The following is a 14824-nucleotide window of genomic DNA, read 5'->3' as shown; positions in this document are numbered from 1 at the left end:
ACGCGATCATTAGATCAATATCGTTTGTTTGTCTGTAATGAAAAAAGAAATAAAACGAGTCTATACCTCTGTGATTTATCACTCAACTGTGCTGATGACAATTATTATTATTATTGTTGGTTTGTAAGCTACGTAGTACTTGCACGTTATCATATTTACGGTGTCAACGTGACCGTGTTGCAAACAAAATGGCCGCAAAAACGATGTTTTTTGATGTTATGTGCCACTCTTTAATGGATTACGGGCTACATTAATCTTATCTTATGGTTCCGATAAATTCTGATGAACCCCAGATAAGACAGCCTGCGCATCTATTAGGGCATGAGCGTCAATAAGGACATATACGGTAATTGAGTTCTATCAAAACTGAGTCATAAATGTAGCCTCTAGAGTGGTTACAAGTTTTTTTCTGAGATTCGACCTGCTGACCTAAGATCTCGAAGCACATGACTCGGATTCAAACTCAATCCACATTTTACATTCAGATCAAGCTCCATCAAGATTGAGTCATAAAAATGGCTTCTAAAGTGTTTACAAGATTTGACCGGGTGACCTACATGTAGATTTAACAGCAAGATTTAATTTTCATCAGTTCTTATAATTTGTATAAATAAAACTACTAATGGTTGTTAAGTGGCAAAGAACAGTTTTAATATTTGACAAACTATTACCTAAAAAATTATTCTTTACTTAGTAAGAATTTGCAGGAAAACGTAATAGATATTTCTATAGTAACATAGTAAAACTGATTTCATTTAAAAATCTTACTTAATTCTTAAAAATTCTCAATGTACTGACACAATTTAGAAATTCCCAGATTTAATGAATACAAAATGTACCATAATACACTTAGATACTTTGTTAAATATGTCTAGACAAGCATACATAACTTTTTCGTAACTGTTAATCTAAGGAATTGAATCTAATTGTTACCCACCCTGACACTAAAGGTCATAGTCTTGCCGACGACCTCAGGCTCCTCCCAGTTCCACGTGACCTTGGTGTTCTGAACGATGTCATACTGACCGCTCAGGTAGAACAGCGATTTCTTGGAGAGCGTGGAGAGACTTTGTAGTGGACCTTCCGTGCTGAGCAGTCTGTTAATGAACATAATCCACACTGTAACGAAGGTCACAATCAGCCCAGAGAACACTGAAAAAACAAGTTAATTCATTGAATGTACATCCCTGCTGAATAAATTTAGTTTAGTATGGGAGCGAATGAAAAGAAAAGGTTACTTGAGGACTTGTGCCCGTTATCAAGCTACTAAACAAACTATATATCCATGAAGTTTTATGTTGAAATCTTGTAGAGTATCTGAGATATAGCCCTAAAAAGTTACGTCATTCAGAAAGAACAAAGGACCACCACTCTTATTAAGAACGTGTAGGGTTAACTTATGGCACTTCTCTTAATTGATTCATACATAAACTCATGAAATCTCATGTTGTAATCTTGTATTGTACCTGAGATACAGCCCTGAAAATTAACATCATACAAAAACAACATAGGGAAATTACTCTTATTATAAAGAGTAGGGTTATGGTTCTTATGCATGGCACCTCTCCTCAATGATATATATGATTGAAACCCATGAAGTTTGATATGGATTTTTTTTTTTAGTTTCTGAGATATAGCCCTGACAAGTTTGAGACGGACAGAGAGACAATGCCAAAACTTTATCCCTCTGACTTTGGTGCAGGATAAAAACAATGAGGAACTCTGCCTATTATTGGAATGCCACTGCACATGTATATAAAGTAGGGATGGCAAAATTATTCGAATAATCGAATATTCGATTGAATGGTCAGCATTCGAATAATAAAAATGATATTCGCATATTCGCATTTTTTTCCAAACGTAATTTCACCAATATTTAATGAACTGCGAACCGCTTACTAAAAAGCAACCAAAATCACATGGGAGTAACATGTTTGACCTGACGTTCTTCGTGTCAAACTGATAACGCGGCCCGTATCAGTGTTGATTGCGTAATGCAATATACACGCTCTAAGAAAGGCCCCGACTGTTGTTTGCCAATCGGGTGCCAATTAACGGGTTCAATTGACTGGCGAATAATAATTAAGTTTTGTGAGCACAGTATGTACAGCCATTAAAATGTATGAATAACTCAAATCACGCAATGCAAAATACTAACTATAAGAAAGGGCCCGAACTGTTGTTTGTCAATAATGTACCAATTAAGGGCTTCAATTTACTTGCGAATAATAATTTAGTTTTTGTGATCACAGTTTGAACAGACATTTAAATATGTTAATTACTCAAAAGTAACAGATGATATAAATTAAACAATCATCAAGGAATCATAATTCAAATCTGAAAATGCCACCAGCCCCTTCTGCACGATTTGTTCTGTTCTGTTCTGTTCTGCAGTATGGAATACTTTACACGGTCTGTGGATAAGAAGACCGCCATGTGTAATGTGTGTAAACTTAGTTTTAGGTATGCGCGGTCTGCTACAAATCTGTGGAATCATTAAAAAATAAAATTCTATGACACAATGTTTTTCATTCTATTTGTGCCCGATCACAGTATCCGTCATAGTATTGGTCGACAGCGATACAATTATTCGATAGCAACGTTAATAAACAGCCTCGTATTTAGCAAAAGGATATAACTTACAAACCAATGGAAATTAATAAATAACAAGGTAAAATCAATCCAGCCGTTTTATGCGAATATTCGAATGAATGAATTTGCGAACATTCGAATACCGATATTGGTATTCGATGCCATCCCTAATATAAAGTCATCTGACCGGTCCTTATATAAAGGTGAACATGTTAGAAGCCCACTTTTATTTAAATGGGTTTGAATTATCAGTCTTCAGTCTTTCTAGACGTTAGACTCTTTTTAGTGAATTTTCTTAGTCTAACCAGACTTCTGTGCACAAGAAGGGGACACAACATTAACAAGGTGTAGGATCAAAAGCCCACTTTTATTTAAATGGGTTTGTATTATCAGTCTTCAGTCTTTCTAGACTTTGGATTCTTTTTTAGTGAATTTTCTGAGTCTAACCTGACTTCTGTGTGCAAGAAGCGGACACCACATTAACATGATGCAGGATCACCTGACTGTGGGGTTCCCAATTAAATGTTAATCGATGTAAACACACTGGTAAGTGGTGTTTTTTTTAAACAAGGGCTGTTTGTAAAACATGCATGCCCCCCATATGGGCTCTAAGTTGTAGTGACAGCCATTTTGTAAATATGTTTTTTGTCACTGTGACCTTGACCTTTGACCTAGTGACCTGAAAATCATGATCCTAGCCATAAGCTTTCCTGAGTTATCATCCGGAAACCATTTTACTATTTTGGGTCACCATGACCTTGACCTTTGACCTAGTGACCTGAAAATCAATAGGGGTCATCTGCTAGTCATGATCAATCTACCTATCAAGTTTCATGATCCTAGGCATAAGGGTTCTTGAATTATCATCCGGAAACCATTTTACTATTTCGGGTCTGTTGTGAATGTAACGTAACGTTATTTGCCGCGCCGCGCTTAAGTGTATTACGTCCCTGACGTCACGCCATATTTGTTGTTGTTTATATACGTCATTGTTAATATTTGAATCTGAAGTAAAAGGAAGAACCTGAACACACAACGCTTTGTACCTTTATTATCCCACACGATCGCGATATTGGTGCCGTAACAAAAAAAATGAATCTACAGAGAATACAGATACAGAGAGAGGGTCACCGCCGTTTCATTGAGAAATATTTGGAGAAAATCGAACAATCTAAGGAGAACGATTCATTGACTGATTTTCACGCTATTCTCAACGCTATTGAAGCAAAAGTCACGATTCTAGAGACACTCAATGAGAAAATACTTTCACAGACGGAGATAGAGGGATTGGAGGAAGAAATATTTCAAACAGACACGTATTCAGCGGAACTGGATATCCAGCTGTGTCGCTTACAAGCTTTCCGAGATCAACAGGAGAAGAGAGCAGCCCCGCATACTACCGATCTACCACGAGATGACCAGAGAAATTCAAGTAATCAGCAGCGCAACAGCAATGGTTTGAAACCAGACGCTTCTTCTTTCTTTCCCGACAGAACTGTGACGCCAGGAAGTGTGGCGGCGAACTCTAACAGCCTGGCTCCCGGCGATGTTGTACTGAAGATAGGAAACGTGAACGCCACGAACATCAGCCACAACGAAGCTCAGGAGGTGGTCTGCGGGGCCACAAACATCCTGCAACTCACAATCAAGAAAGGTCCCGGAAAAAGCGCTTTTATGTCACCCACGCCCATCGGGTCCGGTCAGTTTTCGACCCCTCTGGAGCAACGTGATAAATACTCTACACTGCCAGATTATCGTATCGGAACTGGGTACCAAGCACTTAATTATGTATCTAGTGGATATAATAACGGCCAAGAAAGTAGTGCATATGACATGCGTCAGTTGGAACAAACTCCGCCAATGTCTGGGCAACAATCACAACAGAATAAGTACCCTTATAAGTCGACATCTGGTATTCAGTTACAGTTGAATCCACCAACTCAAATTGATATACGAAATGACAACAGCTACAACCAAAGAGGAGATTATAACGATGGTGGTAGTTACAGTCAGCCAATGTCGCATGTGCAATATACGAACGGAAATATGACTGAGTATCCGTATCAAAGGCAAACATCGGTATGTTCTAATCGTCAAAATCCTTATTCAGGTCACCCTCAAAGTTATTTTAAAAAACCTACTCCATTTTCTCCCGGTTGTGCAGATAACTTCACCGACAACAGCCCACAGCATCCACGTGCTCAAAGGCAGACGTCGTCCGGAAGTCAGCCAGTTGGTAATGTGTACGACGCAACAATTAGCCCTGGCTTTCAGTCCTGCTCTTACATGTCAGACGAACCTCCGCCTACCCCACCCCCACCTGACCTATCAACCGACTCGTTCCTTCAAGCGTTCCGGAGATTTGCCAGCCGGAAGTCGTTGCCCACGGTGATGGTATTAGACAATGCTACGACTTATATTGCTGCTTCCAATCACCTTAAGAAGCTATTCAACTACCAAGTCGTACAAGAAGAACTTAGCAAACAGTGGAACAGAGTGGCAATTTATTCCCAAAACGTACAACGTGCAAACTCTAACCATTACGGTGGTTTTTGGGAACGTCTCATTGGACTCACTAAGACGTCTCTAAAGAAGATCCTCGGAAGACGATACGTTTGCATGGAAACGTTGCAGACGATAGTGACAGAGATTGAAGCTGTTATCAACGATAGACCGCTAACGCACGTATCATCAAGCATCGACGACTTGGAGCAGTTAACGCCGTCACATCTTCTTTATGGCCGCAAGATGACGTCACTTCCGCATCACACACATTTACCCGACGATGAAATGACGCAAATTCAAAGTGACCAGACGACACTTACCAATCGGGCGAAGCAGCAGTCAGACATCATCGAACAGTTCTGGAGACGTTGGAAGTCGGAGTACTTAACTGCCTTAAGAGAGTTCCACACAACAACGGGCTCTAACGAGAAACGCATTCGGGTCGGAGATGTCGTGCAGATATACGATGAGGGACCACGTATCCGTTGGAAACTTGCTGTAGTCCTGGAGCTGATGACCGGAAATGATGGTTCAGTCCGTGCCGCGAAGATAAAGACGAAACGTGGAATAACAAATAGACCAATAGTGAAACTCTATCCATTAGAAACAGCCAGTGATGTTGAATAGAGAACATTTAAGTATAAAAAGTTAAACGCGCAAATGTGATTGAAATACTGAAATAGACAGCTGAGTGTACATGTAATTGAAATACGAGAGACAGTTAAGAAAGTGTTATACAGAAACTGAGTGATAAACATTTGATATTCATTTCAAATTAACGTGTATACTCGTGATCAAATTAGTGTTACTGCAATTTTAAGATTTTAACGAATGATTCAGGATATCATAAGTAATGATACATATTCTCCTCTGATTGTTAATAATTGTCACTTTTAGCGGCCCCCAGAATGTTGTGAATGTAACGTAACGTTATTTGCCGCGCCGCGCTTAAGTGTATTACGTCCCTGACGTCACGCCATATTTGTTGTTGTTTATATACGTCATTGTTTATATTTGAATCTGAAGTAAAAGGAAGAACCTGAACACACAACGCTTTGTACCTTTATTATCCCACACGATCGCGATATTGATCTTCGCGGCACGGACTGTACCATCATTTCCGGTCATCAGCTCCAGGACTACAGCAAGTTTCCAACGGATACGTGGTCCCTCATCGTATATCTGCACGACATCTCCGACCCGAATGCGTTTCTCGTTAGAGCCCGTTGTTGTGTGGAACTCTCTTAAGGCAGTTAAGTACTCCGACTTCCAACGTCTCCAGAACTGTTCGATGATGTCTGACTGCTGCTTCGCCCGATTGGTAAGTGTCGTCTGGTCACTTTGAATTTGCGTCATTTCATCGTCGGGTAAATGTGTGTGATGCGGAAGTGACGTCATCTTGCGGCCATAAAGAAGATGTGACGGCGTTAACGGCTCCAAGTCGTCGATGCTTGATGATACGTGCGTTAGCGGTCTATCGTTGATAACAGCTTCAATCTCTGTCACTATCGTCTGCAACTAGACCACTCGCCCCTCCCTAGTAACTACGACATAGTGAAAGCAAGAACCGAGAGTACTCTGAGAAGACTACGTAGAGAGCCCCATCTACTCCAGAAATATGACAAAATCATTGCTGAACAGGAACGACGTGGTTTTATTGAGAGAATTGATAACGATACCCCACCCACAGGACAACTCCACTACATTCCCCACCACCCAGTGAATAAGGATTTTGACGATTAGAACATACCGATGTTTGCCTTTGATACGGATACTCAGTCATATTTCCGTTCGTATATTGCACATGCGACATTGGCTGACTGTAACTACCACCATCGTTATAATCTCCTCTTTGGTTGTAGCTGTTGTCATTTCGTATATCAATTTGAGTTGGTGGATTCAACTGTAACTGAATACCAGATGTCGACTTATAAGGGTACTTATTCTGTTGTGATTGTTGCCCAGACATTGGCGGAGTTTGTTCCAACTGACGCATGTCATATGCACTACTTTCTTGGCCGTTATTATATCCACTAGATACATAATTAAGTGCTTGGTACCCAGTTCCGATACGATAATCTGTCAGTGTAGAGTATTTATCACGTTGCTCCAGAGGGGTCGAAAACTGACCGGACCCGATGGGCGTGGGTGACATAAAAGCGCTTTTTCCGGGACCTTTCTTGATTGTGAGTTGCAGGATGTTTGTGGCCCCGCAGACCACCTCCTGAGCTTCGTTGTGGCTGATGTTCGTGGCGTTCACGTTTCCTATCTTCAGTACAACATCGCCGGGAGCCAGGCTGTTAGAGTTCGCCGCCACACTTCCTGGCGTCACAGTTCTGTCGGGAAAGAAAGAAGAAGCGTCTGGTCAACGTGATAAATACTCTACACTGCCAGATTATCGTATCGGAACTGGGTACCAAGCACTTAATTATGTATCTAGTGGATATAATAACGGCCAAGAAAGTAGTGCATATGACATGCGTCAGTTGGAACAAACTCCGCCAATGTCTGGGCAACAATCACAACAGAATAAGTACCCTTATAAGTCGACATCTGGTATTCAGTTACAGTTGAATCCACCAACTCAAATTGATATACGAAATGACAACAGCTACAACCAAAGAGGAGATTATAACGATGGTGGTAGTTACAGTCAGCCAATGTCGCATGTGCAATATACGAACGGAAATATGACTGAGTATCCGTATCAAAGGCAAACATCGGTATGTTCTAATCGTCAAAATCCTTATTCACTGGGTGGTGGGGAATGTAGTGGAGTTGTCCTGTGGGTGGGGTATCGTTATCAATTCTCTCAATAAAACCACGTCATTCCTGTTCAGCAATGATTTCGTCATATTTCTGGAGTAGATGGGGCTCTCTACGTAGTCTTCTCAGAGTACTCTCGGTTCTTGCTTTCACTATGTCGTAGTTACTAGGGAGGGGCGAGTGGTCTAGTTTCCAAGGTAATTTGGCAGTGTACCGTCCGTTCTCGTATTCTATGGATGAAGTCTGGTAATCCTTGAAATAGCGTGTCTTGTCTATATTCTCGTCGCTCTGAGTAACTCCCATACTCTCCAGATTCCAAAAACGTTCTAATACGTCCGTTGTCATAGGCGACGCCATTACATTGAACACGTGATCTGTAGCTAGGTTGTTTTGTGCTTGAAAAGGTCCCGATAACAGGTAGCCGATCTTTGATCTCACAGCGGTGGGTCCATTTCCACGTACTATGTGATCTTCAACGATATCCCAGTAAAAGTCTGCACCTATCAGCATCGAAATTGTAAATATGGAGTTTCCTGTAACTGGATGGGCGAGTTTAAGACCTTGTAGATACGGTAAATCGGACACTGATTGTTGGTATCTCTGGTTGAGGGGCGTTGAAATGGTAGGTACTATTAATACTCGTATCGGGATCTTCTGGCCTCTATCTGTAACAACGTTCACTATAGCCACATCTGTTTGCTGTGCTTTGTTGCTAGTGCTCCCGAACGACGATAAGTATATAGTTTCTGTGCCTTGTATAGGGAGTTCAAGTTCCTGTGCCAATTGTTCCGTAATGAACGACTTCTGGGCACCCTCATCGAATAAGATGTTTGCTTCAGTCTGTACTTTCAGAGACGATACGGTTGCTATGGCAGTTTTTAACAATACATCCTTGTCTGGAAGGCTCGTGCATGAATGAAGTACGGCTGTTTCCGGCGATGCAGTCTCGGCGTTTTTCGTCTGGTTGTCCTTTTCTCCTGATTTGCAAATTGCCGTATGGTGTTTTCGCTGGCAGAATTGGCATCGTCTCCTTGAACCGCATTTTGCTACTTGGTGAGTGCCTAAACAGTTAAAACACAAGTGTTTCTCTTTTACTATTTTCAGATGGGATTCTGCATCTGGGTGGGTTTTACATTCATGGGATTTGTGGTCACTATCACAAAAGGCGCACTTTATCTCGGGTCTGTGTGATGAACTTCCGGTTGAAGGTCTTGGGTAATTGGGGGGTGGCGGGATTTGTGGGCGTGGGGGGTTTCCTATATTTCGCTCCTGTATGAAATGACGCTGTTGCGCTGAACTCCTCTACTTTCGGTTCGCTACGGATGTTACCTGTTTCTAGGATTCCAATCTCCCTATTGATTGCACGACGCAGATCTTCTAGTAACCAACTGTTATCTCCCTTTTCACGAGCTAACTGCTTCTTAATTTCAACTGGCATCTTATCTATAACAACTGGGACTAGCAAACAACCGTAAGTGTCTTGACTCTGACCCATAGCTTCTAAACTCCGAATGTAGGTCTCCATTTTATCATGAAAAGTTCTCAAACTGGACACTTTACTGGACGGGGCGGGTAGTTGTAATAGAGCCTGCATGGAAGCGTGTATGATTTTATGTTGCTGGCCATACCTTTACTTCAGTAGATCTATAGCACGTGCATAATTTGCGTTAGTCATGGCAAAACCTTCAATAACTCGTGCGGCATTTCCTTCAAGTTGGGATTTGAGATACGTGAATTTCTGGACATCGGTCAGATTAGCGTTCATGTGAATGGTAGACTCATATGAATCCCAAAAGGATTGCCATCGCAATATATCTCCACTAAAACTTGGTAATGCAATTTTAGGTAGCCTGTAAAATTGCGTCGAATTGCTACTGACTGAATGATTAGACCATGCCCACCATATGGGCTCTAAGTTGTAGTGACAGCCATTTTGTAAATATGTTTTTTGTCACTGTGACCTTGACCTTTGACCTAGTGACCTGAAAATCAATAGGGGTCATCTGCGAGTAATGATCAATGTACCTATGAAGTTTCATGATCCTAGCCATAAGCTTTCCTGAGTTATCATCCGGAAACCATTTTACTATTTTGGGTCACCATGACCTTGACCTTTGACCTAGTGACCTGAAAATCAATAGGGGTCATCTGCTAGTCATGATCAATCTACCTATCAAGTTTCATGATCCTAGGCATAAGGGTTCTTGAATTATCATCCGGAAACCATTTTACTATTTCGGGTCACCGTGACCTTGACCTTTGACCTAGTGACCTGAAAATCAATAGGGGTCATCTGCTAGTCATGATCAATCTACCTATGAAGTTTCATGATCCTAGGCATAAGCGTTCTTGAATTATCATCCGGAAACCATTTTACTATTTCGGGTCACAGTGACCTTGACCTTTGACCTAGTGACCTCAAAATCAATAGGGGTCATCTGTGAGTCATGATCAATTTACGTATGAAGTTTCATGATCCTAGGCCTAAGCGTTCTTGAGTTATCGTCTGACAACCACCTGGTGGACGGACAGACCGACCGACCGACAGACCGACCGACAGACCGACATGAGCAAAGCAATATACCCCCTCTTCTTCGAGGGGGGGGGCATAATAACTTTTTAAAACATACTTTTCTTAAGAATTTCAACTAGTGCATAAAAGACAGATTTTTATGTTGCTTATGGCAATGTAAAATACATCAGAATTACTTTATTAAATAAGCCTGTGTTCTTGTTCGAAAATTCAGAAGTATTCAAGGATTTATTCTTAAACTTAAAGATATCAAAACAAAATCCAATAAAAACTGTCTTTTATGCACTTAAGATTTTCTTATGTATTTTAATAACTTAAGATATTTGAAAAATAAAGTTCTTAACGGCGTGTTTACATTCTGTACATTCATAACAGGTTTGTGTTTCTGATGTCATATGAAGTTCTCTGCCCATCAACTCATTATTATATTGGAACTTTTTCCATGGTAACATATTTTTCAATGTGTAGAATGACATATGGCACAAGCATTTGGTCTCTAGCAGACATAAAATAGCAAAACTGTTGAATGACTATAGCATTCACTCCAAAAGAGAAAACATGATAAAAACAAACACAGGTAAACTGATATATATTTTATGCAATAATTTCGAAATTTAATGACAACGTTATTTTTCCACTTTTTTCCAGCAGACAGAATTCAATTATTAATTTCAATCCCCATCACTTTGTTTTCACAATTTTTTTGTTTAAAAGTACATTTTCATTTTTTTTTTGCTAACTTTCCCAAAAATTGTTTAGCAAATTGTAATGAATAATCTATCAAAGTGGAATTTAAAAAAAAAAAACTCAGTTTCAAATTGGAATACCGTATATGTCCTTATTGACTCTCATGCCCTAATAGACGCGAAGGCCGTCTTATCTGGGGTTTATTGGAATTTATCGGAACCATAAGATAAGATTTATGTAGCCCTTAATCCATTAAAGAATGGCACATAACATCTGAATACATAGTTTTTGTGGCCATTTTGCTGGCAACACAGTGACACCATTAATATGCTACCGTGCGAGTATACTATATGTAACGTAGGTTACAAACCAACAATAATAATTATTGTCGCCAGCACAGGCGAGTTGATGTATATTCATCGAGGATTGCGTGTAACTCGGGTGCTAGGTAGCAATGAAAGGACGTTGTCATGGTTGGCATGTGCGCTTTAGGCAGATGAGGCCAACTGTATGGTATTGAGCGTTTGTCACACTATAAATACTTATCAACTAGACGCAGTGAAGGCGCGAAATACCGGGTCAATCTGGATTTAATGGTGAGCGTCTCTTAATGGGAAAATATTTTAGTCGATGAAAAATAAAATGGGATCTACGGCTGATTTGCGTTAAATTGGACATTTGGATGTTAAGCTGGTCTGCAGCAGAATATGTCATACGATTGAATTAAACAATGTTGTGAGCTGAGCGGGTAATGAAAATGTTACACTGTTCAAATGTGAGGAATATGTAATAGTGGTTCGAATTTAACGCCCAGGGGTCTTGAAAAAACACACGCAGTGCGCATCAATAAGGACATATACGGTAATTTCTAAAATTTAAGACACATACTGATAAATTAGAAAAAAGTAATTTAAAGCTTCTACATCACAGATGATTAGACATATATTATAATCCTGCGACAAACATTATTGTTTATGATGCAACTATAAAAGTCTTGATACTTTCAAAAGCAATCTATCAAACATTACTGAAATGTATAATATTCCAAATAGTAGCAGACTTTTCAGAAAAATTAGAAACCCCATCTCTTTCTATGCCGTGTACTTTTTCAAATGTTATGTCCACACTGAATTCTTTTTTTCAATACAGCATCAATTTCTTTTAAACTTATATTAACATAACTTATAACTAAACAAAATAAACATATAGAAATAAAAAGAAACACAGTGAATACTAATAAAAAAACAAGTTTCCGGTAATAACTATATAGTAGGTTCCAAAAAATTAACATTTACAATTATAGAACAAAAAACAACAACAATTCTCCATGGCTTAATAATGTCACAAAACCAATCATCATTGCCAAGATTCTGTCCTTATAACCATTCCCCCAATTGCAACTTAAGACCTGACATAATTTCCCCATTCCCATATTTGGGCTAATGCCAATATTGCAGGCATCTTAAGCATCACCAAAGACATAATTCTCCACCAAAAGCCTCATCATTTATGACAGTGCATGCTTCTATCTTAAGACATACAACTTGGATGGCAATTGGGAACAGGATTTCTTGTCTGCACAGAGAGGTACCAAATGATTTCTGACTGAAAATCTCAATAAGATGCCTCTACCTTAAAATTAATATTAAACTAGAACACAATTATCCACCAAAAGCCTCATCATTTATGACAGTGCATTCTTCTATCTTATGACATACAACTTGGATGGCAATTGGGAACAGGATTTCTTGTCTGCACAGAGAGGTACCAAATGATTTCTGACTGAAAATCTCAATGAGATGCCTCTACCTTAAAATTAATATTAAACTAGAACAGTCACTGAAGATGACGAATACCCGAGCAATGACTTATATAAAGAAGGTTCAAAACTTGAGTATTAGTAAAATTAATATGACATTTTGCAAAGGCGCACTACTGCTTATTGATCACAAACAATGACAAAAAGCTTCAGGTTGATTTAGTGAACCAAGTTGGAAGGCAAACAACTTTGTAAAATCAAAGCGCTGAGACACTGTAGGTGTTCGCTGTTGTATAAGTAAATAGACGCAACTCAGTTTTAAAAATTATGTTATAGCTTTTTATATTGCAAGTTTTAAATGAACACAACCCATTCAAATTTATGAAAAGTGTGTGTTAAAGCACAGGTCCAGATGTGTTTTTTTTAATCATTAATAAAAAATATAATTTAAGCTTCATTTTGGGAAAACAGGGCTTAATGCATATGCATTAATCGTCATCCCAGTACCGGAGACTCTCTTTAAACAAAAAAACATGATAAAACCAGAAATGTCGTCCTTGATTAGCTTGTGCGCATTGAACAGGCTAATCAGTGTGCACAGGCTAATCTTATTTGACATGCATTAAGCCCCGTTTTCCCTGAAAGCAGCCAATATGTACAGATTTCAATGATAAACACTAGACTGGCCAATGTCGTCTTACAAGCTGTTAAACACTATTAGTCATATACACCCACTGCAGTGTACTAGTGGTGAACTATTAACAGGCAGATGTGGTGGTTTTCTTTCCTAGCAGACGCTCCTAGCATTTGTCCTCTGCATAATTTTACTGCAACAGGCAGTGGTTGTTTTTCCATAGCGTTTTTAAGCAGTTAAACTGTACTGATTTGCAACTTGCTCTGTAACATTAGTGTGAGCTAACGTTCACACTAAAAAATAGTGAGGCATGCACAAAATGACATCTGGCACTTAAACATAGTATAATCAACACCCATATTAAGTTAAGTTTTGATACACAGACAACTGAGAGACAAATTTGTGACACAAAGTACATAAATTCTGTACAATAATGTAATTAACTTAATAATTAACTTGGTTAAGTTCAAGTGCATATTAATCCGTATAGAATATCACAACAAACATGAATCTCAATTCTGCATTTCTAGATAGTATAAACAACATATCTATCAAGTTTCATTCTGATATGCAGAAAAGTGAGAGGCAAGTTTACGGCACCAAGTTTCACGATCAAGATTTATCAAACGCATTAGAATGAGAGATCATTTAACAACATGAAGTACACAAGTTGCCCCAAGGCAGCGCTTCCACTAGCTTTCAAAAGTTGGAAGTCTTGACTTCCAAGAATTAAATTTTGTGTATTTTGTAAACCCTAGCATATGTGTTAATTTGTTGATACATGCATATTCAAACTCTATCCATTACCCTGTAATCCAGTATAATTACGATATCTTATTTCAAAATCAAAATATGAGCAACATCAACAATAATTTTTTAAAGAATTTCATCAAACAAACATCTGCCATTTTACCCAAGTGCAGAAACACGTACCAAGTGAATTGTGGGATGGGGAAATTTCAATTGAACATGTGTGAATCAAATGATGTGATGTGCGAGCATCGATCACAATTCATATTTCAAAATAACAATCTATCAACTAGAGAATTTTAATTTAGATTGAATATAAATTTTACAAATGTGATTTTCTGACAATGAAAAAGCATCTTTCTGTAAATCTTTCAGAGTACAAACTCAAAACTCGACACGTCATTTTTTGCTTCCATTATCATTCAAAATCCTTAAATTATTTGTGATTCATTTTGTTCAAATGAATTAGGAAATTTTTATCCAAAATTAAGATTAATTATAATATCGTTAAAATTCTGCTTCTGAAGACGCCAATTCATGGCTGATTGGATTAGCAAGGTGCTGATTACTGGATTGCAGGACGAGTTAGAAACAAGAT

At 38.9% G+C, this 14824-nt stretch overlaps 1 protein-coding gene across 4 annotated transcripts in view; it reads right to left on the bottom strand.

The window, feature by feature from the left end:
• The window catches only part of LOC127870707 (apoptosis-resistant E3 ubiquitin protein ligase 1-like), a 132970-nt gene that overhangs the window by 30296 nt on the left and 87850 nt on the right, over nt 1–14824 (bottom strand). For all 4 annotated transcript variants that reach the window (XM_052413137.1, XM_052413138.1, XM_052413136.1 and 1 more), the window contains one exon: nt 938–1152. In XM_052413137.1, coding sequence (XP_052269097.1) covers nt 938–1152 — 215 coding nt within the window. The remainder of the gene's footprint in view (nt 1–937; nt 1153–14824) is intronic.

This window comes from Dreissena polymorpha, chromosome 3 (genome assembly GCF_020536995.1).
Source record: "Dreissena polymorpha isolate Duluth1 chromosome 3, UMN_Dpol_1.0, whole genome shotgun sequence".
NCBI classification, from domain to species: Eukaryota; Metazoa; Mollusca; class Bivalvia; order Myida; family Dreissenidae; genus Dreissena; species Dreissena polymorpha.
Note: the sequence above shows the minus strand (reverse complement) of the source record. Positions and strands in the feature narration are given on the sequence as shown.